The 16,981-nt window shown below is 39.9% G+C and overlaps 1 protein-coding gene across 2 annotated transcripts in view; it reads right to left on the reverse strand.

The window, feature by feature from the left end:
• Positions 1-16,981, reverse strand: part of LOC148644264 (transcription initiation factor TFIID subunit 4) — a 90,334-nt gene that overhangs the window by 35,690 nt on the left and 37,663 nt on the right. Inside the window, exons 11-13 of one of the 2 annotated variants that reach the window (XM_088613858.1) lie at positions 16,667-16,797; positions 15,650-15,775; positions 10,566-10,622 (exon numbers count right to left, since the gene is read on the reverse strand). In XM_088613858.1, the coding sequence (XP_088469984.1) occupies positions 10,566-10,622; positions 15,650-15,775; positions 16,667-16,797 (314 nt within the window). Of the gene's footprint in view, positions 1-10,565; positions 10,623-15,649; positions 15,779-16,666; positions 16,798-16,981 lie in introns of both variants that reach the window. The other variant, XM_088613857.1, reaches the window with a different exon arrangement.

The following is a 16,981-nucleotide window of genomic DNA, read 5'->3' on the forward strand; positions in this document are numbered from 1 at the left end:
GATTAATAATAATAAAGATGATTGCGTCTTGGATGTTAGGATTTACTCAACAATGGAGCAACAGTCTCTGTGCTTTAATTACACTGCATAGGCTTTGAACCATTCGTACACTATTTTTATATACGTGTTCGATTAGAAAAATGAAAAATAAAACACTACCAACGGCTGACACCAACTGTTAAGTAATAAACAGCAAATATCCACAGACCTAATTTATAATTAGGAGCATGATTTGTATAATTAAAAGGTTCGAAAGAAAACTTAGTTATAATTTCATTTTCACTTTTTTCCCCACCTGCTGTTACCCTGTTAATTGACAGTTATCCATAGTAAAAAATAAATCCTTTCAAGTCTTGATTGTCTATTTAATCACTCTGAGCATCTAACACTGCACATATACATACATAATAAACCCCTTAATTAGAAAGGTACGCCTGAAAACGGCCGCCTGCTTGTACAGACTAATGAAATTTCCTGTATAACAAACTTTAAATTGCAACAAGCTAAACGCAAGTGTTAGAAAGATAAACAGAGAAAAATCAAGGTCGATTTACCATTTTCCTGAATTATGGGTGTATAACACTTTGCATATTTCTAAGAATTATTCACAGTAATGACATTCAAGAAGATAAACGGGTTTATTGCTGTAAGACAATTTTATTCTAGAAAGTGCTCTATATAACGTGATTCTTCAAGTTCAGGTAGTTGAAACTCATCTAAGGCACTAGAGGACAAATACTGTATTTTGATTTAAGGCAAAACTAATGAGTGGCGAAGAGAGAAACGGAAATGACCAGGATCAGTACAAAATAAGAATCTGCAACATCATGACTGCAGCACAGAAACGATGGAGGCAATAGGCAGGACACTGCTGAGCATTATTGGTCTGAAGAAATCCCACAGGAGACCACAAGAGACATAAAAACAACCAAGTCGATGTAATCCAGAAAGAGATCAAGATGTTAGGCACAGACACAAGTTTATGGGAGACTTAGTCCCTTTTCACACTTGCTTGCTTCCTCACATTTCTGCACTTTTCAAGTCCGTTCCCACACGAAGTAAAGCAGCTTGGTGTTCTCATATTCAGGAATGCAAAACCAACCTAAATTCCAGCAAATTGTATATTTTGGGAATGTAAATGTGACATTTATATGTCACATATTACATGATTGAGAAAGGTGACACACCTATACAGAAACCTGACCAAGATGGATATTTAATTTACTGGAACACTATTGGTACTGCACTGTGCACAGCACTACTATCATAGTGCCACTTAAAATTAGCGTTTTATTTACATGCTTTGACGTGGCTTATAGTTAACTGGCTTTGCTCACTACTTTCCCCGAGTATTATTTTCAAATCCCCCCCCCCTTAAAAAGGTCTGATGCCGACAATTAACACTTAGAAGAGACACACATTTATCAACTGTGGGCAGAGTGGTGGCTCTGTGGCTCAGGATCTGCACCTGTGGCTGGAAGGTTGTTGGTTCAAATCCCACAGCCAGCAGAGGAATCCTACTCCGTTGGGCCCCTGAGCAAGGCCCTTAACCCCAACTGCTCCAGGGGCGCCATATAAACGGCTGACCCTGCGCCCTGACCCCCAGCTTCTCTCTCCCCATCTGTGTGCCTGTGTATCTCATGGAGAGCAAGCTGGGGTCTGCAAAAAGACAAATTCCTAACAGAAGAAATTGTATATGGCCAATAAAGTGATCTTATCTTAACTCTGTTAAGTGCGAGATGAGAGGATGCTTTTTGGATTGGGCACTAGTTTCATGTCAGGGTTTAGAACAGTCACCAAGAAGAATAAACTCTTATAACACTAGAAAAAGATGGTCTGTGTCCATTTTACAGATTTTCTCTCGGCAATGCTGATTGAATCACACATAGCAGGGTAAATGATTTACTACAGGTTCAACATTACATTACACAAGTCTACCATCATAATAAATACCAGCACCAAAGTGATTTTGTGAGTGTTACTGTATACTAGCGAACTAAAGGAAAACAATACTTATTACACACAGCTGCACTGCTGCTTATTAATTGCATAAGAATGTGCAAATACTGAACAGGTTTACCTTAACATGCGATAGTCAACTTGTGAACTTATGAAGTAAATCAAATGTTATTTTATATGTGACTTTATCACCAGGCAATCTCGATAAAAATGTACAGTGATGTATCTGACTGTTAACTATTAGCTACAAATACACCAAGCTGCAGTAACATGGAAAACATGTGAGGCAGTTGCACATTTTCTACTATCTGCATACAGGCAGTGGGCACAACAATGGACACACCAATGTAAGAGCACACAAACTTCTGGGCCACCATGTGCAGCCAGTACAGTCTGTGTCAACCAGTATCTGCAGGAGGGATGCGGCATCATTTTTGCACAAGAAGGTCACAATCAAGAGTTCACCTCCTGAACGTGCACTGCTGGGTGTGATGGGTGTTTTGTGCACTGCAGCCCGACTATAGTATCCTGCTCTGCGGAGATCTCAGTGGACCATTTCTGATTAAAAGGCTGCTCATGCCACACAGGCTGAAATTTGCAGTCAGTTGCTGCCTGTTTTTTTCTTGCACTGCGATTTACTACCCAGATATCGTGATTTTGGATTATTACTGGCCACCCACTGGTTGCCCTTAGCTGATAATGACTTCCCCTTGGAGTTCCATGCTGACACCACAGGAGACGCATGTTCAGGACACTTCAGCGAGACTGTCCTGGTCACTGAAACTCTTTCCCAACAGTCACTGAGGTCTCCTTTATTACAGGCAACCTGACCTGTCCTGAAGCATGCCGTGATATTAGTGTTAACTCATGAGCCACACCATTGTGGAAGCCCCTGCTTTCAATATACTGGTGTCCCTCATTTGCTCAGCTATTTCCATGTTTTACCATTGCTTGTGCATCCTGTTTCATTCTGGACTATACAATCTTAAGTTGTGAATGGTTTTGAACATTCTGTGATCTTTCACTGTGTAAGAGCCATCAGAAGAACACACACACACACCTGAAATTTCACAGGAAAACTTCTATACAGCCTTTTTAAATAGTATGTTATCCAGCTGTAATACAAGTAGTTTCTGATGACCACATTCCAGTAGTGGAAGTTTGTTTGTAATTTAAGGCTACCTGATAGAAAGAAGTGCACTACAATAACGTTTGTATTTTGAGCTGTCACCCCAGTTCAAAATTATATCTGAATCTAAGGTGTTAAGAATGTACAAGTACAAGTCTTAGGAGTTCAGTAATTAATTGTAAGACAATAAAGACAATATGAAAAGCCTGTTTATTTTTAAAACGGGTGTCTCTAAGTCAACTCTAAGTGCCGTTTACCTTTCAAGGCAACAGTGCCTTTTCATGCACTTGTAAGTTAAAAAAATATATTAAGAGGCAGAAACTACGGGACAGGTGGATTTTGCGTTCAAGTCTGGCAGTGCATTAGTGATCATTAGTGACACATTCAGAGGTTAAGAATCTCAAGCAGAGATGATAGGTGCCAAGTGCGGGCAACATGCCTGATTGTGTTGAAGCAGCTGTACAGAGAAAGCTGTGCATGTCTCCAAAAAATGAAGTGACTTCATTTAACTTTGGAGATAAGTTAAATGAATTATAAGTAAAATCCTAACTTTCACTTTAAAAAATTGGTCTTTAAGCCTGTGATCTGCAAAACAGCAAATCAAGCATTCTGGAAGAAGCTCAACGAGCAAACTACATTAGTGAAAACTGCCAGGATATCCTGATCCTTGAAAAACATGAAGGCAATAGAGATGGAGCTACAAGAACTCGGAGAATATCACACATCCCACACTCTTAGAGGTATACATCTCAAATCTGCAGAGCAGCGATGCAGTGGAGCAGACGGAACTTGTCCCAGGTCCTCGCAGAAACCAAATACAGAGGCCTATCCAGACAACCCTACCTCCCGCCACATCGCCACACAGCTAAGCTCCAATGCAGAACCTGGAAACAGACACCCATGACTTGAAAGCCGAACACAAGACCTCCCTTGACACCACCACCGCAGATACTGCAGTTCAGACACAGTAACATCAACCACAGCCGGTGTCACTAGAAACACAAATGTGGCAATTGTTGTCGCCACATTTCTCTAGAACACTTTAAGTGTGATACACATCAGTTTACAACACTATGCTGTGCGCCTGAACCAAAGAATAGACATTCTCCTAGCAAAGGCAGGTCAAGACCCAGGGGGTCTTGATAGGACAAATGACATTGGCATAGACAGCACACTTTCCATATAAAACAAATTTAAAGACTTTAGAAATAAAAAAAAAACATGTAAAACCCCAACTAAACACAAGGTTTAGACTGAGATGAAAAAGAATACATCTTTTATGGTCACAGGACAGCTTTTCTGTAGAAAAGTTATCTGCACAGAAGTGATGGGTTAAATCAGTAGGGGATGGGCCTTAGTCAAACTGGAACTGGGACAGACAGAGAAATTCAAACACATCTAAACCAGAATGGAAGGGGTAAGAATACACAAAATATCTGCATGTGAGATACACAGGAATGAAAGTCAAAAAGTACCAAAGGGAAAACAAAATGTAAAAGGACCAGGTAATTAAGCAATTATAGCTAAATGCCAGGAGTATCAGGAACAAAATACAAGAAGTGCATTAGCTGGGGATTATGATGGAACTGGAATCGATGGAACAGCGATGTTGAGAGAGTTTAAGAGCAGTAGAATGGGCGAGGACAGATGTGGAATCAGCAGAGAATGGACGGCCACAGTTTAAAGATATTCTGCTTGAAGCACAGAACAGATTCATCCCAAGAGTAAGCAAATCAAAGGCTAGGAATCAGTGGCCCAAATGGTTTAATAAATCAATCAAGAAAATATACAAAGGAAGAAACCATTTTATAAAATGATTTTAATGAAGAAAAGCATCTAATTAAAGAAAGGGAGTATAATGACATGCAAAGCACAGGTAACAAAGGATATCAGATAAGCCAAGAGCAATACATAACGGATACTGTAATGGAGTCTAAAATAAATAAAAGTGGTTTCTCAGTATTACAATGGCAAAAGAAAAGTAAAAGATGAACTGTCTCAGAGTCAAAATGAGAAACTTTGAAATGATGAAAGGCAAATGATTGATGTATTGAATATTTCACTCAGGTGTTTACCTAGGAAGAAATCGACAACATGCCTCAGGCAAAGGAGAAATAATGTTCTAAATGAAATATTAGCATAGAAGAGGCATAAGTGTTACAGGTATTAGAAGCACTTAATATAAATCTCCAGGGTCTGTTGATAGTCTACCAACTGTACTTAAGGAAACAAGATGTTTTCCATTCAAGAGATGTATTATTAACTCTTGCATCAGTCACTCAAGACGGAGGTAATACCTATTGACTGGAAAATTGCTAATGTAGTGCTCATCCATTAAAAGTGTGACAAATCTGAACCAAGTAATTATAGCCACTCTAACTTCTATGCGTAAGATTGTAGAAACAATAATGAGAAATTAACTGGAGGATCATCTGTATGGTAATATGATCCTAGGGGATGTACAACACATTTAGAAAAGGTACGTCTTGCTTAACAAAGGTAAGGTAAGGTCTATTTGTATCTTCTGCAGGTTGTAATAAAGGTCTCTTCAGATCAGTTTTCAAGATATTAATTCCAATTCACTCAAGGACATACACATATTTGGACTGAGAACTGGTTATCTGATAGAACAGAGAAAAGGTGAATACTCAGATTGGGGTAATAAGTGGGGCAACATAGGAATTTCTATCAAGACCCCTGTTCCTTCTAATTTGCTTCAGGGATCATTGTTTTGGTCCAGTTAGTAGACTCTCTTTCCTAGCGTTAATCCCGCATCAGCAGGGTCGGCTTGTTGGCACACCAGTCTCCATTGGTGGTTTAAACCAAATCTTTGAGCTGACGTTGCCATTAACTGCGACCAACCGGCGCGTTTGTCCGCCTGCCGTCGGAGTGGGGGGGGGGAGAACAAAGTAATGTAGAGTTCCAGTTAGTAGACTATTCATGTTTTAAGATGACACTGGAAGATTAGCAAACTCCCCAGAATCAGAAAAGGAAATTTCAAAATAAGTATAATTCAAGACTGGGAAACACCTGGGAGAGGAGGTAAAATGTACCGTTCATACGTGTAGAGATCTGCAGGCAGGTAGCACCAACATATATAAATATATGATGGGACACACTGATCTTGAAGTAGCTACTTATGGAAAAGACTAAAGTGTCTATGTTGAAGAATGGCCAATTCTGAAAAGGCTAAAAGAAAACTACAAGGGGACTTGATTCAAGTATTTAAAAGCCTGTAAAGGTCTGATAAGTTTTTTTTCTTCAGGATGAACAGTGAAATACAAACCAGAGGACAATAAAGGAAACTGTGTGGTCGTGGATTTGAAATGGGACAGGAGGCACTTCCTTTTACGGAGGCTGGCGGGAGTCTGAAACAAACGACCCAGCCATGACGCTGAAGCTCTTACCCCGCCACCTTCCAAGAAACGGATGGAGGAGATACTTGACTCAACTGGCTACTTACTGTACGACCAGACAGGCTTGATGGGCAGAATGGCCTCTTCTTGTTTTACAGGACGTTCTCGTTACCTACGTGTTCTACCTGGTAATATAATATGAAACAGAGGACCAGGGACAGCTGTGCGTTCCCATTCTCGTCAGCCCATTGCCTGGGCCGCAACAGAAAGCCGAGCATTATTTGGTCCAGGGCAGGTCGGTGTGTTCACATGTGAGAAAACACACAGCCCTCAACAAATATGTCTGGTCCCTAGAGTAGCCTTGTCTCGATAGATTTTTAGTTGTATTGAATCCATGGATACCTAGTTGTAATTCTATTTGGATTACAAATATGCTTGATCACCCGCGTTTAAGAGCCAAAAACTTGCCCAAATTCTAAATCACTTATAGTAGATGCCTACAAAATCTCCAGCCTTCCAAGAATTAAAGTCTATCGATGGTCTAGTTAAGCAAATAATTGGAGCTCAAGATTTTGAAACAAATGCCAATAGACTTGAGCCTTAACAAAGCAGTCTGGAAGCAAGTATTTCAATACCAGGCAGACTGTGCTCACTTCTTACAACTAAGCTTAAAATTATTATTTTTTTTTTAAAAAGCATTGAATGCATCAGTAATTCTCCAGTCTGACTAGAATCTGGACATCAGTGAATCAGAAAAAAACAGAAGCTTACAGCTCGACAGGGGAAACAAAATGGCAGGTTCGTCTTAAACAAACAGACATTCTTGGACTTCTGCAAGTACCACATGGGGTTCTCAAATATCTACTTTTAAACCAAACAACAGCACCTCGGGAGGCCGTCCTAAATCTATTCTCATGTGTTGTTTTGTGAGAGTTGTGAGAGAAACGGCGCAATCTGTTGGAAATTAAAGCTTTTTAATGGAATGGTGGTTTGAACAAATGATACCCAGGAAAAGCAAAGTTGGCAGGGCCTTCTTTCCAGTTAGGGCCTGTCGAACTTTCCCTTTTTTCTTCCCCAGATTCTCACGAACTTTTTTAGAAAGGAGCTGCCAGGCTTTCCTTTTCATTATTCCCAGCTCATATCCAACTGTAGCCGTCATCTCCCCAGACTGCTCTGCCACATTTCCTTGACTTCATTTACTTTTACAAGCCCTTTCTACAGGACCTGTACGTATAAAGGCACCAGCTCTGTTTTTAGAGCCACAAGCTCTTGTGTATTAAAGTATAATTGGGCTTTTCCCATAACATATTTCAAATAAATAATGTATCGACTTCTGCCAAGTGCATTCGGGAGCTAAGGTCAGTAATTATCAAGCAGCATTTTTCTTCAATACTGAGAGTGGGCTTAGAAAAAAAAAAGGTTGTTTATACTGCAGTCAGTTCATTAAAACAATGCCTTCAACGAAATGCAAAGCAACCAGTCGTATGTCCCAATAAGCTTAAAAAACATCCTTTTTAAAAGACTAGCACGATCTCTCACAGCCATATCGTAACAGAGCTGCATCTACAGTGACACATCATTCCAAGACACATAGCTGGGCTTTATTCATTTTGAAATAATGCTAATTACCGTTAAAGTAGCAGCAGTACAAACATACGTTTCTGCACTTTGCTAGACAAAAATAAAAATGAAAAAGACGTTTAAAAAAAAACTGACCCATGGTGCAGGTTTCCATAATGGAGGGTAGGGGCCAGAGTTGCCACTGTGACGGCGTTTCTCCACATCCCGCTGCCTTTCGAGACTGTGCAGGGCATTACATACCTTGGAATGTTTTTTTTTAATTTTTCACCCACTAAAAACCTTTTGTTTCACTGAGACGTAGATGTTGTTGCTGTATCGGCATTTAAATGTAGCCCGTGAAAATATGAGTCAAATATTAAATGCACAAAATTAGCCTAGGCTACAGTGGATGCTAGCTGTTAAATTCTAGATAAAGAAAAGGCATTCCTATGATTATTTCAGGAGGAAACTGATTCAATCAGAACATGTGGCCTGTGAATGAACAGGGAGAGCGGAGAATGGCTACTGGTACACGTACTCCTATCAGCAATCTGACAATTCCTAAAGAGAGAAGCAATCAGCCTGTATCTCTGCAGCCTGGCTCAGGTCAGTACGGTTTTAAAAGCCAGACACGGCTCACGCAACCCTCTAAAACAAGCTGTACTCACACTTGACATGGCTGCGGGTGCATCAAAATTAAACAAGAGGGGACGAAAATGAACCAAACTGGCGTTATTGTCCATTCTGACATCTTGAGTTCCTGTTTAATTAACCAGCCAGTGAGAAAAGGCACAGAATCCCAGACTGGCTCAATCTGCTTCTCTCTATCCACTCTTGCTGCAATAAGTCTTGTAACCTTAGGCACTTCCCCCACGTTATGAAGCAGATCATATTTAAACTTGATTTCAGCTCGCATTTCAATTCATTTTAATATATAACACTCGGGAGTAATTCCATCTTTCAAATAAATTTGAAAAAAATTTGGATTCTCCACCAGCTGCCTGGAAAACGAGCGATGGCTCATTATCCTGATGAAATTTCTGCAGACGTACGGGCCGCTGACAGACTCAACTGTGACACAAACATATTTTCTGTGAACAGCCAGCTCTCCCCTTAAGCCAGTCAGGTGATGAAAACCAGAGAGGCACAGCACAGAGAAATGTTGGCCATTACATGAAAACCCTTCCTATTTATATTGCTTAGAACATTAAATAAAGCATTATTTCTCTCCTGCTAAAAAAATTAAAACACACATTGCATGGTTTTCATTAGACCATCTTACTGCACCCATGTGATGAGCAGCAGTAGCACTTAATGGTGAGTAGATACACTTTGATAACACAGCCAAAGGCAAGCACATCACACAGCCTATTACCCACCTTGATTTACATACACATGACTTATGGTTTTAGCTAGTTTTCAATCCGTAATTCCTAAACAATGAAATGTTAGATTTTCACTGGATGCCATTAGATTTAATTTAAAAAACATTTGTCCACATAATGAATATCTCCTATCACAACAAGATGTTCTTAAATATCATGATTTTCCATTCTTCATGCAACTCTTTAAGGGCAACAGCAAGATTTTCAAGAACAAGATCTTTTGAAAAACAAATGTTCATCTGAGGTATTGAAAACTTTAAGTTAGTCAAAACTATGCAATGTCACGACTTGCATATACTGTATAACATATCAGCCCCAGCAGTGGGCAACCAAGGAGTTTGACAAGTGACATATTAAAATGATCACATAACCACAAGACTACACCTGCTGAATATTTATTGCTTCAATAAAAGTTACTACTTATTTGAAGAAGAATGAACATTAGTTAGCCAATAAAATATAAAAAAATACATCCTGCATATTCCTTTCCTGCAATGGTAGGACATAGCACAATAACTGGAACAAATGTTTAGACAAAGTTTTAAATGCATGTTCAAGCAAGTTAACTTTTAAATGCAAAAACACGTACACCCACTATGAAAAACACATTAGACTGCTCTTCTCAGAGTCCCCGGGGATTCTAAAATTAAATACAGCTTTATGTCTGATAAAAACTGACTTCTACAAGAAAGGCCTTTTTCTCTCTAACTCAAGATATCTCTTAATAGACTGTTCCCAATTTCTGTAAATGCATTCAGCAGGAAGATAACACTTTCTATTTTCTTGATGTGCTTAAAATAAAAAAAAAACTAAGCTGTTGCTTTAAAAAAATACATGCATCAGCTCTTATAACCTTTATGATGCAAACTGATTCTTTAAGTATTATGGCGCAAAGGGAAAAGGAGTCCCATTATATCTTAATCAGAACACACATTTGCTCTTTAAGAGCACAGAGCCAGATGAATCAATGTCGTTAAATAATCTTCGTTAAAAGCTCCTCAGATTCCAGCTACACGAGAACCAGCTTTCCCAAGCGTGTGGACATCAAATAGCACAAATAATTCCTAAAAACTTTTAAAGTCAGACTTTAAATGGCGTTACATATGTAGCAAGGCATGAAAAATTAATATGTTCAAGCCTTGAAATGTCAAGTGTAATGATCTCCACACTGCTTACCTCCTTAGCTTTCTGTTTCAGCCGAGCTTGCTCCGGGTCTTCTTGCCTTGAGCGACTCTGCACAGTTAAAGGAAAAACACAGGTTAACAGCTGGTTTGAGGACCTCCTCATCTGTTGCAGTGAGCAAAAAATAGTAAACGAAATGGGAACAGGATACAAGGTGTCAAGGACGCAGTGTTTAAATTCACAGAAGTGCAATTTCAAGCCTTCAGGCCTCACCCTATAAATCTGTTCAAAATTCAGCAGTAAATAGGCAGGTTGAAGGAGATTGTAATCAAAAGGCTTTATTAAGAATTCCGTAAACCAAGCATATTCTTCGCATATTTACCAAATTTTGAGAAGATGTGCATGCAAAAATGAGGGCAACGCAATGTTATTTTGCATTTTACAGTAACGGCATTAATATTTTGTCAATTTAGACTCAGAGAGGCTTTTTGCTTTGCTTGAACTGAGAAGCTTATTTCGTCCGCCTTGCCTTATTCAACAGAAGAGATAGCCCATCCCTTCTCTTTGCTAATGGGCTTTAGATATATCAGGCTCTTCACGTACTGGCCAGTGTCTCAACTAAAACTGATACATTTGCCCTGGAGTCTGAGGATCGTCCCTGCAGACTTGAGTCATATATTAAACAGAGAGCATTTGAAGGAATTATTTCAATAGGTTCTCATTAAAGAGGTCAAACTGGAGTAATCCCAGGCGCAGAACAAACATGCAACCAAAAATATAGGAGCAGGGTTAGCACCTTTGGTTTATCAGGAAATATTCTACAGATTTGTGCTTACAGTTTACCTAACGCATACTTCAGGGTTCTAGAACTGACTAAAATAGACACTGAGAATTACATTTCAATTTGGTATAATCACATAAGTATGAGAAACATAAATTGTACTTAATAAGTGCCTGCATTCACAGAACAGAAGTAAATTAAAATATGACCCTCTCTACCAATTGCAAGACTTCTGGGCTTAATTGTATTAACATCTATTGGAGCACAAGACGGGACAATTGTCATTGTAAGGGTTTGAAGTAATTGTAGGGCCTGGAAAGGATTTTAGTTCCATACAGTGTCCATTTTTAAGGTTTATTTAAAGAGAAATAAGAGAAAGTGCATGCAAGCAGGTTCTGTGAATACATTTCCACATGGGTGCAACCCAACCCTCTGCTGCTGCTGTTGCTGGTTAAGGTTTTTCTTTCAATAGTCAGACGGGCATGCTTGGTCTTACAATAACTTGGCAACCTCCCGGTTAGGACCAGTAGCAGAAGGTTATAGCGGTCTCTCAGTTGCAAAGCTCAGATGGGTTTCGTTGAGACACATTTAGAGAGGTTAGCTGAGTTAGGTGGAGACGCATGGCTAGCTCTCCTGTAGTTATGTCTAGCCACCAGCTAGAGAGGACTCTCTGAGCAGAGGGTTTGGTCTGTATGGTTATTGAAAGGAACAACAGATTATCTCCAAAGCTTAGGAGGTCTGGTCTTGCCCTAAAGATTAGAATGGAGGTATAGCTCTCAGGTAGAAAGAGTGGCAGCAGCTGCTAGGATAGGTGGAAAGTTATTATGTCAGCAATCCGAGAACATTAGGAAAGTAGGTATGGGTTATGATAACACCTTCCCTCTCCAAAAAAGGATGTGCTAGGTAGATTAAGCCACTTGATAAGGATTACAGGTTTTGGTACTGGTTATGGTTCAATATTATGGTTATTAATGTTACAGGCTTAATAATAATAAATAATCCAGCGGTTCCTAGAAACGTAGCAGACACGGAGGCTGTAACTGGGTTCGGCTTGGGAAAGCAACCAGGAGCTTTCCCCCGGGGGTTAAACTCACAGGCACCATCCTGCAGGGGACTACAGACATGCGAGAGAGCTCTCTGGGTTGTACGTTGGTTTTACGGTCGAGGTTACGGATAGAGGGCTCCCCTCAGACCCAGAGAAGCTCATGGCGCCTCCGAAAGCTGGGCGTCCGGCACTGTAGAGAGGCGGGGTATTGGTTCGGAGACTTTGGCTGACAGTGTGCCAGGTTGACAAAGCCCCTGGCACAGCAGAAGAAAAAAATTCATGCTGCTGGTCAGCTAAAACGCCATCAATTCCCGTTCACACAGCTGAATTGTGGGCTGTGAGTGGCAGAGGGAAAGTTTCACAATCGTTTGCAATTGATTCTTTCAGACCTTTGTAGATATCTGTACACTCGGAATGCAAACTGTCATAGTAACTAATACATGCCCTCCACCAAGAAATCCTACTGGGACGCCGTACCACTGTGGTTTGAAGAAACACTGCGCATCGCAGTCAGAAGAACAGATCACGGTTTACACAGATCTCTGTTTGAGCAAGTGTTTCCATTTCAAACAATAATGTAAATACCTTGGCATGTTTATTATTTCTCAAGAAGTTTAACGTCTGCCAAGTCTGCCCTTCCAGTATACTGTTTCACATGGCATTTGGAAAGCAGCTCTGATTACTGCCAGTGCGAGGCGATTTTGGCTGTACACAACAAAGAGCTCTGAAAAATATTACCAGCTGTTTAAGGGAACTATAAAAAGTACAGAAATAAAAAACAATTGCCTATGAAATAGGTTAATCATATTCTCATGATCAAGTGTTTGGGTGGGTCATATATTCAGTTAGAAGGGAATAATTATCCCCTGGATAATAACTCCTCCATTTCACATTAATGCTATTAGGATTGGGTCTTGTGTTGAAGTGGTACTTTAATAAGACTTATTTTCACTACACCCTAACAACTTGCAGGGAATAAGTAAAAAAATCAGGGTATCTATTTTGAATATTTAATCTGCTGTAGTTTTTATTTAGAGGAAAAGCTCTTAAGTTCACAGTTTGCATAAACACATATTTCAAAAGCATCAACTCTGGGATTCCAGTGCAGTAATAGCACTGAGCTTCACTTTAACAACATTTTAATTTTAGAGCGAATTATTTTTTTAATGTAAACTGCTATACATAATTATTGTTAGATTTAAAGAAGTTAAATATAGGAAGAAACAGTTCCTCCACCTGTGTGAAATGCAGCATCTTATGCACAAGCAACCCCACTACACAGCAGAATAATTAAAGAAGTAAGAAATGACTTCATCTACTAAATTAAGGGGGAACTTTAGGGGAACCTTGTACAAGCCAAAAAAGGAATTTAGCAAGGGCACTAGTGTCCCTTAATTCTATGAACAAAATGTGAAGACCCCAGTGTAATTTTTCATCTGAGGGACAACATCTTCTACAGCCCAGTGTCCCTGATCACCATACTACTTTAGTACTATACTTCTCCAATGGATTTTGGCCTTTTGTGTTCCAACAATTTACTTCCCTACAGAATTTATTTCAGTAGGTCTTTCGTCTAGAATGCCAAGCATACTAAAAGCAATAGAGAGAAAAGTAAAGCAAAAATAACAGGATTTATAAAGAGGTGCACGTTCTTTTGCACAGTCTTTTATTTCTCTACACACTTTACACCCGTTCTGTAAGATGTCATTAAAATGTTTGGGTGAATTTAAACCCAAACCGTAAACTTACGGTTATCAAATGTATGTTTTAAGCCCACAGGGTCCCACTTTAAAAAAAGGCTCAATATTCAATGCTCAAAAGCCTATTCTGGCTTTTTTCTTACAAATTTTGTCAAAGCGAACTGTGTGCTGTAGCAGAGAAATCTCCATGAAGCAGTTCTGACTCGAAGCATTCAAGAGCACTACAGACCAGCCACTGCTGTAGTCGCCCCCCATTGTTAGACAAAGAAAGGCAGGCAGTTTCCAAAAATGAAACCCATACACTGCATTAAACTGCACTAATTTCTCTCTCATTAAGATGTCTGAAGACAATAGCAGGACAATGAGAGCCTGCAGTGTGGGGTGGGACAACACTGTCAACACAATCCCATGTGGTCTTTGTTTGCCAGCCTCTATCCATTTGTCATTATCACTAGAAGGGCACCTCAAAGCCACTGCAAGGGAGCTTGCCATTGCTAAATTAAAACCTTACTAAATTAAAATCAGCCATCTGATTTGATCCGACTTGTGCAGTGAAATTTCATAGGCTGTGACTAAAAGCAATTATATATTTATAGCACGACGAACTTTGACAGTCCTTGGACTTTTTAATTAAAAAAAAAAGAGGAAAATAACAAAATAATGGTTCCCATTTTGTTCTTTTCTTAAAAAAACATTCCATTGCATGTAAACAATACAACAAATCACATTTATGAAATCCTTCATGTTCTCAAACAGTTTACTTCCTAAATAATTTTATATTCCTTCTTTGAAAGTTGCCACAATGGAGCTGGCAACAGTAAATGGTTGATAGCTTACGGTTAAAGGTTTAATTCTGCTTTGTGTTTTAGGAAGCTTTTATTCTGCTTAAGATGAGCAGTTCTTTGGCGAGAAATATCTGTAAATGTTTTTATCGATTAGGTAGATGTACCTAAGGTGTATTAACTGTTCTTACTTTTCATGTCTGGGGCTGATTCAGTGTCCAACTGATGATGACAAGCTTCATAGATCAGTGATTTCCCAGAATGACTACTCTTCTGTCCTCTTGACCGTTCTTTGCATATATATACACAGGCACTATTTTATGCCCTGCTTTTTTGCCCTTTATGTCCAAACGTGTGTATATAACAGTCATCCATCTATCCATCCATTTTCTAACCTCTTCTAATTTCAGAGTCGCTGGGGAAGCAGAATCTACCCCAGTAAGCAGCGGGTGCAAGATAAAGTACTTACTGGATGGGTAAGGAGTCCATCGCAGAGCACACACACACACACACACACACACACACACACACACACACACACACACACACACACACACACACACACACACACACAAGCCCAATAACCTGCCCGTGTGCGTTTGGACTGCGGGATGAAAAGGAGCACCTGGAGGAAACCCAGGCAAACACGGGAAATCACACAAACTCCACACAGACAGCAAACCTGGCCTGGAATGGAGCCCAGGGCCTCAGCGCTGCGCACCAATGCTAACCACTGTATCGCCCTTCATAAGAGAGTCATACTTGCGGTAAAAAAAAAAGATCTGCCCTTACAAGCCCCATCAAGCTTGTACGCCCAACACCGGCCGCACCTTTGCTGCTTTCAGCAAGATCTCCCGCTCCTCTTCGTCTTTCCTCTGCTTCTCTATCCGCTCCAGCTGCTCGAAGAACTTCAGCTGCGACCGGACGTCTGTGGCCTGCTCGTACCATTCGTCGTCCTGCTGAAACCGGAAGACCAGTCAGTCATTCAGAACTCGGCTGCAGAGGAAGGACAAGGTCTCGCGAGGCGCAGCAGGACCCAATGCATCTGTAATGCGGTGCCTCGCTTGTTTGAAAAAAGCTTACTAGGGGAAAAATCAGAAAAGCACACGTTATCTCAGGTAGACAAGTTTGCAGGTCACTTCGAGTTAATGGCACTGCTGTTTTATTTCTAATCGTTTGTGTTGGGTAACTCGCCTATCAGATGATTTTAACACCCTAGCAATCCACCTAGCAAAGCCAAACACGCACACATCTGAGGAACCCACTGTTCTAAATTCACATTTAAATCACTTCTGGGGAGCGTGCTCTCCTGTCATCTCCCTTCTTGCTTTGTGTTCAGCTGATGCTGCAACTTAGTCACAACAACAATTTACATACCCAAGTCAACTTACTTTCTTTCAGGCTGTGTCTTTTTTTTGCTGATGCTAACCGTGGGTTCTCCAAAGCGCAAAGAAAGAAACACTTCTTAGTGCAGATAAAGCTTAAACCCTTAAACAAATCACTAAAACCAGAAAAAAATGAGGTATATATACCGTTCTCCTTTTTCAATAATACTCAAAAATGGTGAGTTTTGAAGTTTTTCCTTTGGAGCAATCTTTACAGCGTGCGGGTTTTTGTTTCTACCACCTCAGAGAAAGGGGTGCATAATAAGTTCAATATGAAAAACTATGTTGTTATTTCAATTGTAACGGTAAATTTGCCCTTAACAGACACAACAGTACATAATTTAATGGCTTAAAATACGGAGAACAGTAAAAAGAAAAACAATCCATAATGAACCCTGCAGAAGGATCAATTAAGCAGAGTTTATCTTCAGTGAGGTTAATAATCAGACCCACAGAACTTACTTTATAGGTTTCCATTCTGTGTTGTGCAATTATTGTCACTTTCTCCAGCACGGTTCTTAGCCTTTCTTGTGTTGCATGGGAGATGAAGTTTACAGCCTCGGCAGGGACTTCAGTGACTCCAAACTTTTTAGCTGTAAGGAACGGAAACAGGAGAGGCGTTGAACTTTCAGCTTAACAATCCACGGTATTCTAATAGCGGGATTGAAGCCACAAGCCATGGTAGCTAGGTCAAAACATTTTGCAGTTTTAATTTGTATTGAGAGTGTTAAGAGCAAGATTTGCAAAAAGAAATAATTTGAATTAAGAACACTTCCA

This window comes from Lepisosteus platostomus, chromosome 20, assembly GCF_059453375.1.
Source record: "Lepisosteus platostomus isolate fLepPlt1 chromosome 20, fLepPlt1.hap1, whole genome shotgun sequence".
Classification (NCBI taxonomy): domain Eukaryota; kingdom Metazoa; phylum Chordata; class Actinopteri; order Semionotiformes; family Lepisosteidae; genus Lepisosteus; species Lepisosteus platostomus.